The sequence below is a fragment of the Budorcas taxicolor genome, chromosome 21 (genome assembly GCF_023091745.1).
Source record: "Budorcas taxicolor isolate Tak-1 chromosome 21, Takin1.1, whole genome shotgun sequence".
In the NCBI taxonomy this organism is placed as follows: domain Eukaryota; kingdom Metazoa; phylum Chordata; class Mammalia; order Artiodactyla; family Bovidae; genus Budorcas; species Budorcas taxicolor.
Window position 1 is genome coordinate 40,651,254 of NC_068930.1, and position 17,862 is coordinate 40,669,115.

The window sequence follows — 17,862 nt, forward strand, 5'->3', positions numbered from 1 at the left end:
TTCCAGAGAAATTAAAAGGGAAAGTATTAGAAAATCTGTAGTCTGTAGGATACCCTTTGGCCAGACATCCATGAGTTGCCATTATTTGGTTCCACACAACTTTAACATTAATTTCCTCTAAACTACAACACAAATGTCCCACTTCTGTCAATATAATCTCTTTACTATTCAACAATTATGGTATCTTTCTTCTCAAATCCATATTGCTCCATCTGCCTAAAATAAGCTTTTCTCTTTTTTTCTCCTCTAATCAGGCAATTCCTCTACAGAGTCCAGGTCAAGTTTTTACCTCTTTCACAAAACCAAATGTCACTCTAGCCTACATTTCTTTCACACTCTGCCAAACTTTTATGGTGCACTGTTTATATTGTAGTTTTGGTATATAAATGCAGTTTTATATCTTTATTAGTTATATTGGGCATTTATGATCGCTCATAAACTAGCTTGAGAGAGCAAGGGTTACAATATATTCTGCAATTCACTAAGAATGTATTTAATAAATTTATAATTGAATGAATGAATAATGAACAAATTATGAGCTAATCTTGCCAATTTTTTATGATGAAAATAAAATTCTTGGTGCTAAATGAGATTTTTAGTATCTTAATTTAATTTTTAAATACAAAATGATTATATAGATGCCTATAACTATTTCTTTCTTAATGTAGTTTTTCTTAAAAATACATTGAGCCAAAAAAAAAACCCAAAACCCACTGAAAGTCTGTAATAGACAAAGGAAGTTAACAAATGCCAACTATCTTACTAATCTATCATTTCTACCATGTTTTGGGGTGCATTATATTGACTCATGAGGTATAATAACCATACTTAAGAGAAGGATTTGAGGGACTTATGACAAGAGGAAATTTTTCAATAATACTATGAGAAAAAAAAAAGGTTACAAGTACAAAACTAAAAAAAAAAAAGCTGGAAATGAGAACATGGACATCAAAAACCTGGGCTAATATGCACTTAGGAATGAGGTTCTAGGGAAAGTCTAAATTACCTGAGGATCACTGAATGTCTCTGCTATTTGCACATCTTGAAAATAAGAAATAAGAATGTTCTATGTCGCAATTAGTACGTTTAATTCTGGCTTATTGGTTCCTCCTGTGTATCTGTTTCTCCGTATACTAACTTAAGAAATGAGCATGACAGTATTATGTACTTCATGACAATCTGATTTTAAAGCTATAGAACAGAAATCATATACTTTGATTATTCAATAAATATTATCATTATTTTGAATACATAAAATATTGAAGTCCCTTCCTATCAGCAAATAAATATTTGATTTAAAACAAACAAACAAATAAAGCACATCTGAGAATGAAGAACTAAATAGTTCGCATCTAATATCTAAAGTTGGATGTAAGGCTATAATGCTAGATTTCAAGTTTCTTCTGTATGAAAGACTTGTGAGATCATTATGTATTACTTTCCTAAAAACTTATATTTGGCTGAGAATTCATTCAGTTAATAAAGTTTCATTTGGAGAGAATATTCTGGTTCATGCAATTTATTTAGTAACCAACTGTATCTATATCATATAATTCAGAATATTTTATAAAAGTCATAATAATATATTGTATAAAACTATAACTTTTTTAATTTCAAAAAGTAGATTTCTTATTTTTTATAACAGAAAACACATATATTATTCTTGAAATTATTTTCCATTATAAGTTATTATATGATATTGACTATAGTTGCCTGTGCTATACAGTAAACCTTTGTTGTTTGTTACATATCTATTTTTTTTAAAATTAGAAATCCAGCATTCTATTCATATGAAGTCAAACAAGTAGAATCAAAATGCCATAAATTTTTTAGTTAGGCAAAAATTCGTAAGTTTTCTAAAATATATATATTATACATATATATGTATACAAAAGCTTTTCTACTATATGCATGACAAAATTATAACTTTTAAAGCAAGATTTATTTGTTTAGAACTGACTTCCTATTTTAAGTCCAAGTTACATATAAATTATACTTCTTTAGTAAACAAAATCTTACATTATGAACCATAAAAAACAATAAATATGTTGTAACAAATATTAGGAATATATAATTTCATATCCAATATTAGTTCATTTCTATGAGGAACTACATTTTCCAGCTCCAGCAATTTTTAAAATTCTAATTGTATTCTTCACATAATCTTAACTAGAAGAAAGTGTTTTAAAAATGTTTAAAGAAGTTACATTAAAAATTAACTTCAGAGTTGAAGTCCAAAGGGAATGTAAATGTTAGTTAGGGTAATGACTATCACTTTAAAAGAAATATTATTATTATTCTAAGTATTAAAAGCTAAAAAATATAGAATTATATACAATATACTTTTATCTATTCCATTATAAAATAATTTCTTTTAGATATAATTATTTTATACTGGATTACCAGCATAATTTCTCCAGAAATGAAATCATGGTAATTTAAATTTATTTGTTGCGGTTCAGTTGCTAAGTCATTTCCACTTCTTTTGATTAGTTATTTAGACAATGATCCAACAAAAAGTTTCACACTGTAAAATAGGATACCTACCTAGAAAGTGAGAGAATCTCAAATTTACAGCATAAATAACTGTTGATCTACAATATCGTGGAAATATGCTCAATCTCTCATCTAGATTTTTTGAGTATATTTTTCAAATTTTACAGTTTTAAGAAACCATTTAAGTATTAAATATATCACTCTACTAAATTTAGAGTACTCTTTTAATGAATCTTTTAAAATAATACTTTCACATCACTATTGATTACATGAAATATTAATCAATAATAATGTCAATTTCATGAATATCTTATAAGGCTTAGAAATAAATGTAAATATGCAAACTTAAATTAATCACCATTATTTTTTAACCACTTATTTTGAATTTAAATAACATTATCTGAACAAGGCAAGTAAAAATAGAAATGAACCAAATATTTTAAAATTCTGGCTTTCATAAATCTGTACTGACCCTGGACAGATGACAACCTATAAATTTCATTTGCCATAGAGAAAGTTAGTTTTAGCAATGACTCATAGACCATTATTTGATGGTATTATTATAAAAAATAAAAATTCACTCATATCATTGTGCTGAATAACTGCCAGTCATACAGTACTCAAAGTATATTTCATGTTTTACCTTTAAAAAAAAAATCAATATATTCACTGCCTTCCTTAAGTGTTTAAACTTACAGAAACTACAAAAGAAATGTGAGAATTAATAGGCTGGATTAAGCTGAAAATCAATAGACCCTACACTTTAGTGCCAATTCTGTAAATTCTTAGCCCCAGGTGATCTTAATCCAGAGGTCTTTAAACTCATACTTCTAGAATTTAGATAAATTTAGATTAAGTAATGGTACTGCTTTCAATGCATCACATTTTAAATTATTCTTTGCGTTTACCTAGCATAGATAAAAATTTCAAAACTATAAATGTTTGTGAAGAATAAAAAATATCTACTTATGTTTAGAAGTTTAAAATATTTACCTTCTGCCATGTGTAAATTAAAAGACACTTCCTTGATAAGTTATGAAAGGTTACAAATTGAAACATTTTGATACTGACAAAGAGCATAAAATGAATGATCTTATATGGTGTAAAAGCTATCTAAACATGGAAGGATTTTTTAAATAGTATTAAAGGAAAACTGAAACTTGGCCTATAATTTGAAAATATATAATGATTAATTTCTCTATTTGTATTTGATTAGACATCCTTATATTTATCAATATATTGGCAAAATTATAATAAATTCCTAACACTGGCTATTATATTTTTTCAACTCAGAAACATGAAATTAATAAGTTTTTGAGCCACATTTCAAATTTATTACAATGAACATAAATATTCTGTAAATTAAATATTCTGTGAATGAATGAATAATACAGTTCTTTTGAAGGCATAAAATCTATCAATATGATCACAAATTAAAAAGCTAACTATAAAAAGGCAAATGAAGAAACAATCATAATTAACAAAGTATCAAATAATTTTGAAGATTTAAAAGAGCTTAAGGGGAAGAATCTGCCTTATTTTTACATTAAAGAACGTCATTTTTTTCCCTACATACTGTCTGTCATTATTCAATCTTAAAAACTAACATTGTTTTTTATCAAGTTTTGTTACAGAAAATCCCACACATTAAAAGCAAACATTGGCTCTTTATGACATATATATAAATACTGTACAAGTTATACAGAACATAATAGCTGATTTGTAACAAAGAACTGTTTGCTAGGTACAAAAATTTACTTATACATATTTGTTGATAAAAAATACTGAACATGACAATTAAATTGACAAAACAGGAGTTTATATGCATAACTATACTAGAGACTAAAAATATTGAGAATAGGGTATTAGGAATTTTGAGAATGTAGTCTCAATTTTTATACTTCATTTTAAAAGTGATAGAATTTTAAATAGGTTAAATTCTAATAAATTAATCAAATTTGTATCTATAATTTTTAAAAGGGCACTATAAAAGAAATGAGCCATAACTGTTCCTCAGTGTAATACTAATAAATGAGTAATTCGATCAATAAATAAACTGATCAATCTAAAGAAGAGGCTCTGACAGTCTTTAAGTAAATAAGTGACAACTGTTACGTTTTAAGTTTTCTTAGGGAAAAACTTTATATGCTAAACCTTTAAGGCTTCTTTTATAAGGAATTCATACTATACTGTGGATATCTGTCTTTGATTTCCCAACTAAACACTCACTTGTTTGATGCGATCTGGGTTAACGGTGGTCTGGGGTTGTAGAATGCTGACTGGTTCTGTCTTGGCCACATTTTGGGGCATTTCTCGAATTTTTTCTGCAATGAATCCATGAACTGCATTCAGTGCTTCAACTGTTCCCTGGATCAAGCACACTCGCTCAGTAGTACCTGTGGACAAAAGATTTAAGTTTCAGAAAACTTCCTCTCTTACTGTGTACGCTTTTCATAAAAACTATAAAAAAGGATGATATACTAATGCCAACAAAATCATGTACAATGTAGAACTCTAAATCTCAAAAAGGGCCAGCAGAGCCAGAAACCATGAGAAGTTTTGTATACATCATTCACTGACATAATGAATACTTTCTGAGCATTTATACAAGAACGTAGGGTTAGAAACCAGTATTTAACTTATATGCAGAGTACATCATGAGAAATGCTGGACTGGAAGAAACACAAGCTGGAATCAAGATTGCCGGGAGAAATATCAATCACCTCAGATATGCAGATGATACCACCCTTATGGCAGAAAGTGAAGAGGAACTAAAAAGCCTCTTGATGAAAGTGAAAGTGGAGAGTGAAAAGTTGGCCTAAAGCTCAGTTCAGTTCAGTTCAGTCGCTCAGTCATGTCCTACTCTTTGCGACCCCATGAATCGCAGCACGCCAGGCCTCCCTGTCAATTACCATCTCCCAGAGTTAACTCAGACTCACGTCCATCGAGTCCGTGATGTCATTCAGCCATCTCATCCTCGGTCATCCCCTTCTCCTCCTGCCCCCAATCCCTCCCAGCATCAGAGTCTTTTCCAATGAGTCAACTCTTCACATGAGGTGGCCAGAGTACTGGAGTTTCAGCTTTAGCATCATTCCTTCCAAAGAACTCTCAGGGCTGATCTTCAGAATGGACTGGTTGGATCTCCTTGCAGTCCAAGGGACTCTCAAGAGTCTTCTCCAACAACACAGTTCAAAAGCATCAATTCTTCGGCACTCAGCCTTCTTCACAGTCCAACTCTCACATCCATACATGACCACAGGAAAAACCATAGCCTTGACTAGACAGACCTTAGTCGGCAAAGTAATGTCCCTGCTTTTGAAAATGTTATCTAGGTTGGTCATAACTTTTCTTCCAAGAAGTAAACATCTTTTAATTTCATGGCTGCAGTCACAATCTGCAGTGATTTTGGAGCCCAAACAAATAAAGTCTGACACTGTTTCCCCATCTATTTCCCATGAAGTGATGGGACCGGATGCCATGATCTTCATTTTCTGAATGTTGAGCTTTAAGCCAACGTTTTCACTCTCCTCTTTCACTTTCATCAAGAGGCTTTTTGGCTCCTCTTCACTTTCTGCCATAAGGGTGGTGTCATCTGCATATCTGAGGTTATTGGTATTTCTCCTGGCAATCTTGATTCCAGCTTGTTTCTTCCAGTCCAGCGTTTCTCATGATTTACTCTGCATATAAGTTAAAAAAGCAGGGTGACAATATACAGCCTTGACATACTCCTTTTCCTATTTGAAACCAGTCTGTTGTTCCATGTCCAGTTCTAACTGTTGCTTCCTGACCTGCATACAGATTTCTCAAGAGGCAGGTTAGGTGGTCTGGTATTTCCATCTCTTTCAGAAAACGAAGATCATGGCATCTGGTCCCATCACTCCATGGGAAATACATGGGGAAACAGTAGAAACAGTGTCAGGCTTTATTTGTTTGGGCTCCAAAATCACTGCAGATGGTGATTGCAGCCATGAAATTAAAAGACGTTTACTCCTTGGAAGAAAAGTTATGACCAACCTATATAGTATATTCAAAAGCAGAGACGTTACTTCGCCGACTAAGGTCCGTCTAGTCAAGGCTATGGTTTTTCCTGTGGTCATATATGGATGTGAGAGTTGGATTGTGAAGAAGGCTGAGTGCCGAAGAATTGATGCTTTTGAACTGTGTTGTTGGAGAAGACTCTTGAGAGTCCCTTGGACTGCAAGGAGATCCAACCAGTCCATTCTGAAGGAGATCAGCCCTGAGAGTTCTTTGGAGGGAATGATGCTAAAGCTGAAACTTCAGTACTCTGGCCACCTCATGCGAAGAGTTGACTCATTAGAAAAGACTCTGATGCTGGGAGGCATTGGGGGCAGGAGGAGAAGGGGACGACAGAGGATGAGATGGCTGGATGGCATCACGGACTCGATGGACGTGAGTCTGAGTGAACTCTGGGAGCTGGTGATGGACAGGGAGGCCTGGCATGCTGCGATTCATGGGGTCGCAAAGAGTCGGACACGACTGAGTGACTGAACTGAACTGAACACAAAAATTAGTGGAGAGAAGGAGTCTTGGAAAGCTTACGAAGTAGGCAATTTTCTGAAATTTTACCACCTTTTATTCATGTACCCTGTTCTTTTAATCACAGCAATAACACTATGTGACATTTTCTATTTATTTTTTTGTTTCTGTTAGAATGCAAGCTCTCAGAGAACAGTTAATTAGTCTGTTTTGCATTGTGCGGTAGCTTTCCCAGAGCCTAGAGGCATCCCTTGCACATGATAGGTAAATAACAGATATTTATTGGACAAATAATCATTCCTGCTTTTACTGATTATGCAATTTTAATAAGATAGCATATCATAATTAAAAACAAAGTTTTAAACTATTTTTTACTTCAAATTGATGAATAATTGATAAAAGATACCATTAGTTTTATTTGCTTCATATCTAGTGAATAAAATGTGAGTGATGTGAGACAAGACTAAAATGAAATTGGTTGGGTCTAATGCGCAGATCCTATAGACTATTTTATACTCTACAGGTATACCTAAAGACAATAAGAATAAGTGATTAGTTTTTCAGACTATTTTGAGCCTCACTGCAGCAGCCTGTTCTTAAACTGTAATCTTCTGCTCAGCAGCTCAACAGAGCAAACACATAAACTTACTTCTCAGACATCAGTATTCTTTTACTAAACAGTTATCAACAAGTAAAAATAATCTTCTAAAATTTAGAAAATATTTGTTTTTGAGCTAATATGACCTCCCAAGTACTTAACACATATCTGTCTCATACCACAGTTTCAAAATTCTAAGCCATTCTATAAAACATTTTAAAGTACATTTTGAAGGAAAAAATGTGAAATTACACATTAAAAAAATTGCAAGGAGTTTATATTGCTTTAAGGATTGATTACCATATAAATCATTTCCCTAGCATTAAAATTTTTTTTTAAGAACAGTAAAAGATTATCACTCTTACCTTTAGGAAAAAAGACTTAGATCACAAGAATTAGGAGCAGGAATAAAAAAATAATATTATATGTATACACCTAAATTGGGGCTTGCCTCACAATGCAAGAGACCCACGTCTGATTCCTGGTATTCCTGCCTGGATAATCCCATGGACAGAGGAGCCTGGTGGGCTATAGTCCTCGGGTCAGAAGAGTCAGACATGACTTAATGACTGCACCACCACCACCACACCTGAATCAAATTATCCTGTTTTAAACCACAAAGATGCAAGTTTATGAAAAGCTGCATTTCCTAATTTGTATAATATATTTCAATAGAAAGCAGTATCTTTTAGTTGTGAGGAGGGAGACAATCTGAAACACATTGAGATTGTGAGTTTGAAGGCTTAATATTTCCTGTTTCTCCTAATCAGCTTTTCTCATCTTTGAATATCTTGATGTATCTCTGTATCTATTCTTGGGTAAAAGGATGTAGTTTATTAGGGATACTCTAGGGAGTCTTTACAAAGTTGTATTAATTGTCCAATAAATGACTAGAAAGGATGAGAACTGATCAATGCAGCTCCTGTGAAGTGTTCTCATCTAAGTCAGCAGACAATACAAAACACAGATCGGATTACATTCCTGCTTTTGGAGACAACTAAAGAGTGCTCTTCTGGGGATGCCAAGACAGAAAAGGAAATCAGTTAAGCCTCAACAGAGATTATTAAAAAATAAAACCTGGTACTAAGTAACTAAAGGAACTATATGATCCATGTTGTTTTTAAAGTTCTAATTTAATAGAACATATACTGTGTCAGACAACGCAGTAACCCCGATACTCTTCAGACTATACAGTCTAACAAGTAGTAAATGGAAATCACTGAGCCATAAAGAAATATGATTGTCTAAAACTGAATTTCACATAGCATGCATGAGACAATTTGGCAATAGTTTATAGGTCCAAAGTTGCCATAAATATTCTTTCAAGATTAAATGATATCACTACCATTAGAACTACTACCAAAAAAAAGGGAAAGAGAAAAGGAAATTGCAATTTCCCCAATGGGAACTGCTATAATCCTCAGAAGAGATGCTCTCATATTCTTCCAGTGAACTCTAATGGTCTTTTCACTTAGATAACACAAAACTATAATTTTTTAGGAGAAAGTCACAAAGAAGGAAGACTGTCAGGTATATGACCAAACTGTATAACAAAAATGAGCCTATAACTAATAAAAGTTGCTGGTTTTTTCAGTCATTTTACAGGCTTTTATGCTCCATTAGTGTCTAAAGTGAACTATGAGTTATTTACTATTTTATTTAACAGTAGCATTTACTTCTCTTTGCAATAGACTAGTAACAAAATCTGAAAAAATTATATAAAAGTATTTCCTTATATTTATTATAATGTAAAGATGCAGGTGTATAAGACACCATTAATTAAAAATTTTTCTTTTAAGGGAGACATTAGATAAACTCTTACAAGAAGGGACAAACATAGGCAGTGAAATCAGAAAGACTTTTCGTTTCTACTTCACATGCCATATCATAAACTGAATAGACATGTTTCTAAAATTAGGTACAATTATAAGTTGCCATAGCAAAATTGTGATATACATTTAACAAAATATACTCACTTTGTGCTACTATCACCTTGGACAAGTCACTTAAACTGTTCCTGCTCCTACCTAAGGCAATCTATCATCTGTGCAGTGGATCTGATCTCTCTTAACTCCCAAGTCCACTGTTTCTCCTACTATCATTTTTTCCATCAGACCTTGCCTATCAGCAGAAAAACATGTTATACTTTCTTCCATTTTTAAAGATCCCTCCTTTATGACAGAAAGAGAAAATTAGCCTTTTGTAAAGCAAATGAAATGCCGATTCAGGCAAAGATCATAAAACCATAAAATGAAAGGTTAATGGGAAATTCTCAATGGAAACATCTGGAATCACCAACTGACTTCACTGGTCAACATCAGCATAACTAAGAGTGTGAAAATCAAGCACTGACATGATGCAATATGAAGCAGAGGGCACCAACTATAGAGGATGTATCCCCAAATAGCTGAACCTAAATCGAATCAAACATTTAGCCCGACATAACAGTTTACAAATAATACTGAGGGACTTCCCTGGTGGTCCAGTGGTTGAGAATCCATCTTGCACTGCAGGGCATGTGGGTTTGATCCCTGTTCAGGGAACTAGGATTCTACATGCTATTGAGCAACTAAACTTGTGTGCTGCAACTACTGAGCCCACATCTCACAACTAGAGAATCCGTGGGCCACAATGAAAGATTTCCACATAATCCAACAAAGATCTGACACAGCCAAATAAATATTAAAAGATAATTCTGAAAACAGAGAAACAAATGACACCATAAGAAAGCAAATACACAAATCAACAATGTAAGCTAGTCTTCAGAATAATTAGTTTCTTCAATATAGGAAAGAAAGTTCTCTAGACATAAAGAATCTTAAAAGACACAATAATCAAATATGAATTAGAATTTGACTGGATCTAAATTCAAACAACTTTTACTTTAAAAATTGTGGCACTCTCATAAAAACAATATTAAATAGTATCAAAGAATTACTGTTAATTTTAACAGGTGTGATTATGGCATTAGGGTGTTTTCTCTTTCTTTTCAGTTGCATACTGAAGTATATGTAGCTAAAATGATTGAGATTTGCTTCAAAATATTTTTTAATTTTTAAAATTTTTATTTTTACTTTATTTTGCTTTACAATACTGTACTGATTTTGCCATACATTGACATGAATCAGCCACAGGTGTACATGAGTCCCCAATCCTGAACCCCCCTCCCACCCCATATCATCTCTCTGCTGAATCATCCCCATATTTTTGTAACAGCAAAAAATGTTACTCATACAAAATACATATGCCAAAATCTTGATATTAATGACAAATATGTAGGTTATAAGGAGGTTCATTCTTCTAAGTATATCTGAAATTTTATAATAAAACATTTTAAAGCCCTCCCTAGCCTTCTTCTAGTTACATGCAGCTCAATTTCTTTATCTCTCAAAAATCCTTGAATGACTTAAATACATGTATTTACACTTTTTCACCACCCATTCCTTTTTTCTTGACTCTGAGTTACTCCAGTATGGCTTTTGTCCTACCACTCCACTTAAACCATTCATTACAGCCTTACCTCAGTAAATCTAATCTTCATGCCTTTACAATTGGCCCATCAGCGGCATGTGACACCACTGACCACTCTCTTCTTAATACACTCCATTTGGTTTTCAGGATACCATATGGTCTTCATTTAATTCAGTTCATTCATTCATCTGGCAAAAATCTATTGATTCTCCACTAAATGTTAAGTACTATACTCAGTAAAGCAATGACAAACAGATAAACCTGCTTTCATGGAGTTCTTCTCTAGTTCACGCAGACAGACACTATACAGAAAACAAATAATATAGAGAATATGAAATAAAATTAGTACTACAGAAAAAAATTGGGAAGAATACCAGGATACACAAAGACAAAAATAAAGTATAAAAGAGAGCTTGTCAGGCTCATGGCTGTATCCTTAGTGTATGGAAGCATGTCTGGCACCCTGTGGATACTCAAAAAGAATTATTTTTTGATTAAATGAATAACTCCCTGAGTCTAATTTCCTTAGCTATGTATTAAAAACATATGATTGATTTTAAGACCTTTTTTTCTATCGACCTGTTGCTTTATAAAATGTCTAAAAAGCCAATAAGTGTCTTTGGGTTTATAAAACAAGTCAATATATGTAAAAATTAGATATATTTTGGGAAATGATTTTTAAAACTACTAATAAGTTCTAAATTACAATGTCAATAAAAAGAATAGTTGATTTTTAAAAAGTTCTCAGAAAGGTAATAGGAGAAACAATGAATAATTTAATAGTTTTTTTTCCTTTCCAGAATAGAAAGTAGATAAACTAAAAATGTAATCTACGTAAAAGAATAAAGTCAGCGGAAAAAAGGAACACTTTTTTTCTGTTGTATAAAAGACAGTCTAAAGTAGTATAGAATATCAAGCAGTAGCAATAATAGGCATTACAAATTTCAGGTTAGAACAAACTCTAAATTTTTTTAAAAGAGGAGAACAGTATATAGACTATATAATTTATAAGACATTTAATATTTTATTAATATGATCATATATTATGCAGCTGTATAACAGCTCATTTAATACTCACAATTACCAAGACACATATTTTCTTCAACTTACAGGTAAAGAAGTGAAAGCAGTTGGACCAAGGAAACAAAACTAACAAATGCAGAAAGAAGTAAGATTTTGTCAAATATCGTATTTTTTCCATTACAACACATACCTTCTGAAAATGTAATGTTAGGCCAGCTATCAAATCACATTCTGTGAAGTAAGTCACATATATTTCAGCCTGATGATGGAAAAATAATTTCTACCCAGGCTTGATAATCTTTTTAAAATGCACTGAGTCATCTTATTAATATCACTTCACAGGTTTATTTCAAATCTGGCATAAAATGAAAGAAAAGATTGACTCTTCTTACTGAGAACAGACAACCATAGGAGAAGTGGTTAGTAATTGTGTGGCTATTAGCAAATTTTTTAGAATAAATTTTCAGATCAACAAAAGCATTTAGGAAAACTGCCATAAAAAGTAAGTTCAATTTGTAATTGCAGCTTTTATACCATTGTACAGTTTTTGCACATTTGAAAAAGCTTTCTCCTACCCTACAATTACTAAGGGAAAAATATACTATTTCAAGAAGGGGCTTCTTTAGTAAAGGAAATCATAGGAATTGACATATCTCATGATGCAAAGTAAAAATTGCTTCTCTTCTTCTGGTGATTAACTCTCCACACAATCATGTCTCTATTTCTAAATTGTAAAATTTGTAGGGGGCCATTACAACATGCTTTATTCCCAAATCAATATAGTGAAGCTCAAGTTTCTGTTTACAGAGCACGCTCTAACATTAAAATATACTCAATTAAGCCAAAGGATGAGCGTATACTTTTCACAAAAATCTAAAAGTACTTATATTCTTCAAAGAAATGAAGATGTGAGAATGAATGACAGAGCAGACGTCCAGCTTCTCACTCACTCAATCTCTGTCCCATGCATGCAAATTGCATACTCATTTCCATTTAGCCACTCCCACAAAGTAACATCAGGAGTTTAGGAGACCTGAAGCTCTGAAGAACTGTGAGGTTTGAAAGCAGACGTATCTAAAAGTTCTAAATAACAACTGTAATTTATCTTCAGGTTTTAACTTCTGAGGTCGTGCAAAAGATCCTACCAATAGGATGATTATGATGATGACTAGCTAGTCATTCATCTTTAGCACAGGTTTAGGCTACGTGTGGGCTCCCTGGTGGCTCAGACAGTAAGGAATATGCAAGCAGTGTAGGAGACGTGGGTTTCATTCCTGGGTCGGGAAGATTCCCTGGAGAAGGGAATGGCTACTCACTCCAGTATTCCTGCCAGGAGAGTTCCATGGACAGAGGAGCCTGGCAGGCTATACAGTCCATGGCGTCACAAAGAGTTGGATATGACTGAGCAACCAACACTTTCAGTTTTCACATAGGCTGCTTTTCGATATGTAGCAATCCTGGGACAGAACAAGATGGCAGAATAGAAGGACTGAGTTCAACTCCTCTCAAGAGCACACCAAAATTACAACTAACTGCTGAATAATCATCAACAAAAAAAACCTGGAACATATCAAAAAAGATATTCTACATTCAAAGACATAAAGAAGAAACTCAACAAGATGGTAGGAGGGGGGGCCGCACTGATAATCTAATTAAATCCAATATCTCCCAGGAAGCAACCCACAAGCTGGAGAATAATTATATGGCATAACTCTCCCACATGACCGAGGTTCTGAGCCCTATGTCAGGCTTCCCAGTTGGGGTTTCTGGCAGCAGGAGTCATTGTTCGCAGAGCATTTGGGTTTGAAGGCCAGTGGGGTTCGAGTGCAGGAGCTCCACAGGACTAGGGAAAATAGACTCTACTCTTGGGAGGGCACACACAAGGTCTCATGCATTCTGGTTGTTGCTCAGTTGCTCAGTCCTGTCCGACTCTTTGTGACCCCATGGACTGCAGCATGCCAGGCCTCCCTGTCCTTCACCAGCTCCCAGAGCTTGCTCAAATTCATGTTCATTGAGTTGGTGATGCCATTCAACCATCTCACCCACTGTCATCCCCATCTTCTCCTGCCTTCAATCTTTCCCAGCATCAGGGTTTTTTCCAATCAGTCAGCTCGTCGCATCAGGTAGCCAAGTATTGGAACTTCATCTTTAGCATCAGTCCTTCCAGGGAATATTCAGGACAGATTTCCTTTAAGAATGACTAGTCTGATCTCTTTGCAGTCTCAAGAGTCTTCTTCAACACCACAGTTCAAAAGCATCAATTCTTCAGTGCTCAGCCTTCTTTATGATCCAACTCTCACATCCATACTTGACTACTGGAAAAATCATAGCTTTGGTTATATGGATCTTTGCTGGCAAAGTAATGTCTCTGCTTTTTAATATGCTGTCTAGGTTTGTCACAGCTTTTCTGTTATGCACACTGGAAACCAGGGCAAAAGCAGTAATTTCATTGGAGCCTGGGCCAGACCTACCTGGTGGTTGGTCTTGAGGAGGGTCTTCTGAGGAGGTGGGGGGTGGCTGTGGATCACTGTGGGGAAAAGGACACTGCTGGCAGAGCTACGTACTGGGGAGTATTCATCGGCATGAGCTCTCCCAGAAGCCACCATTTTGGCACCAAGACCTGACTCCATCTAACAGCCTGTAGGCTCCAGTGCTGGGATGCCTCAGGCCAACCAACCAACAGGAAGGAAACACAGCGCTACCCATCAGCAGAGAGGCTGCCTAAAGACTTCTTGAACCCAGTCACATAGAGGCACATCCCTTGATACGGCCCTGCTCACCAGAGAGTCAAGACCCATCTCCACCCACCTAAGGGCAGACACTGGTTCCTCCTATCAGGAAGCCTGCACAAGGCTCTAGGCCAGCCTCACCCACCAGGGGACAGACACAAGAAGCAAGAAAACTTCAATCCAGCAGCTTGTGGAACCAAGTCCACAAATGCAGATCAGAATCTACCCTGGGACCACTTGGCCCCTTGCCCTTGAGTGATGAGGGGCGAGTGTACTGCTGGAACACGTGGGATACCCTCTACAGAGGGCAACTTCTCTATGGTTGAGAAACATAACCAACCTTCCACATACATAAAAATACAAATAGAAATTTAGACAAAATGGGGTAGCAGAAGAATATTCCAGACGAAGGAAAAGAATTATAGCAATCTAGTTTGGTCAATATTTGTACCCTTTAACTTCCATCATGGATTATAGGAATATAAAACTTCCATAAAATGTAACTACATTTTTATAAATATATATATAACAGCCTTCCTGATTTTTCCTCCATTCTCTATCAGTGTCAACACTTTTGACACTAATTAGTACTCTTAAATTTCTGCAGTAAGAAAAATGGCACTTGGAATTTTTCTAGCTATTCCTTATGGACTAATAGGTATTCACTTGCAGAATTTCATGAATCACACTTGGAAGGTAGGGACACGGCTTTCAGAAAACATGTGATATCAAATCAAGCTCAAAGACTCAAAAAGTATGACCAGTGGTGGCATGTATAGCTAATCAAAGTCACTTAAAACTCAGGAGCAAAACGTACCTCTGGACAAGTAGTAGCATAGTAACCAAATCTGAAGAGTGCTACTGTCAAAAAGTTGAGAACAAAAAGATGAACTTGATAGCCCTACTGCTGAGAGGGTAAGAAGGCAGGAAGGCCAGGGGTCTCCAAAGGAGGAAACAGGCTGCAGCATCTCTTAAAATTCTGTGTTGCCATGACTACACCTGGTTCCTTCTGAATTTAAACTTTCCTCAAACCCTGAGCTAACCAATGTGTTTTTCTTATGGAAATGTTTTTCTTAAGCTATGTTAATGAAACTATGTATTTGCTTTGGAATTTGCCCTTCTTCAAAACGATTCCACCTAAGACTAACTTTTTTCTTTTTCTCAAACCTTGGGCTGATAATAGCTCAACAAACCAGTATTCATATCAATTGTTTTAAGGCTGGGAAATGACACACCTCCTGCCATCGTATCTTAAAATTACATATTGTGGGAGAGGGGCCTGGTTAAACTCCTTCAGCCTTGAGGTGTGTCTTTTATTTGATTAATAGCTTTCTAACAGACATAAAACAGCTTGCTGAAACTAGCAAGGAGGGGGAATTCTCCAATCCCCTTCTGATGTCTATGTCAGAGGCTTTCTCTGTCCCCTTTCTTATTTTATAAAACTCTGCTACACAAAAACTCTTGAGTGATCAAGCCGGGTCCCTGGTCCCAAAGTTAAAGCTTCTTCGGAGATCACGAATCTAACACCATTCACCATAAGCCATCATTACCATATAAGTGATCACCTTCAGAGCCAATATAGATGAACGCATTAGCCAACTTTAAACAGTGACTTTACTCTGTATTTTTTCTTTTTCTAAATAGAATTTAGGTAAAGGCTCCATCTTTACCATGAACCCATAAATCCAATATGAAAGCAAAGCCCACATCTGCATAGATTTTAAGACAGAATGAATTATTCAAGTCAATGAATGATAACAATTGTCATACTATGGATCACATGCATTATATCAAACAAACATAGAGGAAGCACAAAGCATCGTGACCCATGAAGTTTCTGGGGAAGGAATACACCATAAAATTAATTATGGCAGTTTCATATATGCTGAGGTAATACAAAATGACAAAATATTTTAAAATTGTAAATTATACATAACATAAAATTTGCCATTTAAATCATTTTTAATCACACAATTCAGTAGCATTAATTATATTCACAAAGTTGTGCAAATGTTATAATTATCTATTTCCAAAATTATTTTATCACTCCAATCAGAGTCTGTAACCCTTAAGGACTAAATCACCATGTCTTCTTTACACCCCCAGTAACCTCTAATCTGTTTCTATGAATTTATCTATTCTAGATATGCCATAAAAGGTGCATGCTAAGTTGCTTCAGTTGTGTCTCTTTGTGACCCTATGGACCAGAGCCCCCCAAGTTCTTCTGTCCATGGGAATCTCCAGGCTAGAACACTGGAGTGGGTTGCTGTGTCTTTCTCCAGGGCATCTTTCTGACCCAGGGATTAAACCTGCATCTCTTTTGTCTCCAGCACTGGAAGGTGGGTTCTTTACTACTAGTGCCATATGGGAAGCCCTCATATAAGGTGACTCATACAATGTTTGTCCTTTTAGTATCTGGCTTATTTCATTTAGCATAGTATTTCCTTCATCCATGTTGAAACATACACCAGAACTTCATTATTTTCTGTTGCTAAATATTCCCACTGAGTATATATAAAACATTTGGTTTAATCTATTTATCTATTTATGGACACTTGTGTTGTTTCTAACTTTTGGTTAATATGAATAATGCCACAAAGAACATTAGCATACAAGTATCTCCTTAGGTCCATCTTTTCAGTTCTTTTGGGCATATATATAGGAATAGAGTAAAAAGAAGAGAAGCGAAAAGCAAAGGAGAAAAGAAAAGATATAAGCATCTGAATGCAGAATTCCAAAGAATAGCAAGGAAAGATAAGAAAGCCTTCCTCAGAGACCAATGCAAAGACATAGAGGAAAACAACAGAATGGGAAAGACTAGAGATCTCTTCAAGAAAATTAGAGATACCAAGGGAACATTTCATGCAAAGATGGGCTCGATAAAGGACAGAAATGGTATGGATGTAACAGAAGTAAAGACATTAAGAAGAGGTGGCATGAATACACAAAAGAACTATACAGAAAAGATCTTCAAGACCCAGATAATCACGATGGTGTGATCACTCACACTCAGCTAGAGCCAGAGATCTTGGAATGTGAAGTCAAGTG

General features: G+C 34.8%; 1 protein-coding gene across 1 annotated transcript in view; it reads right to left on the minus strand.

Moving 5' to 3' along the window:
- Nucleotides 1-17,862, minus strand: part of NOVA1 (NOVA alternative splicing regulator 1) — a 167,050-nt gene that overhangs the window by 28,432 nt on the left and 120,756 nt on the right. Inside the window, exon 3 of the mRNA XM_052659933.1 lies at nt 4,726-4,892. Within this exon, the coding sequence (XP_052515893.1) occupies nt 4,726-4,892 (167 nt within the window). The remainder of the gene's footprint in view (nt 1-4,725; nt 4,893-17,862) is intronic.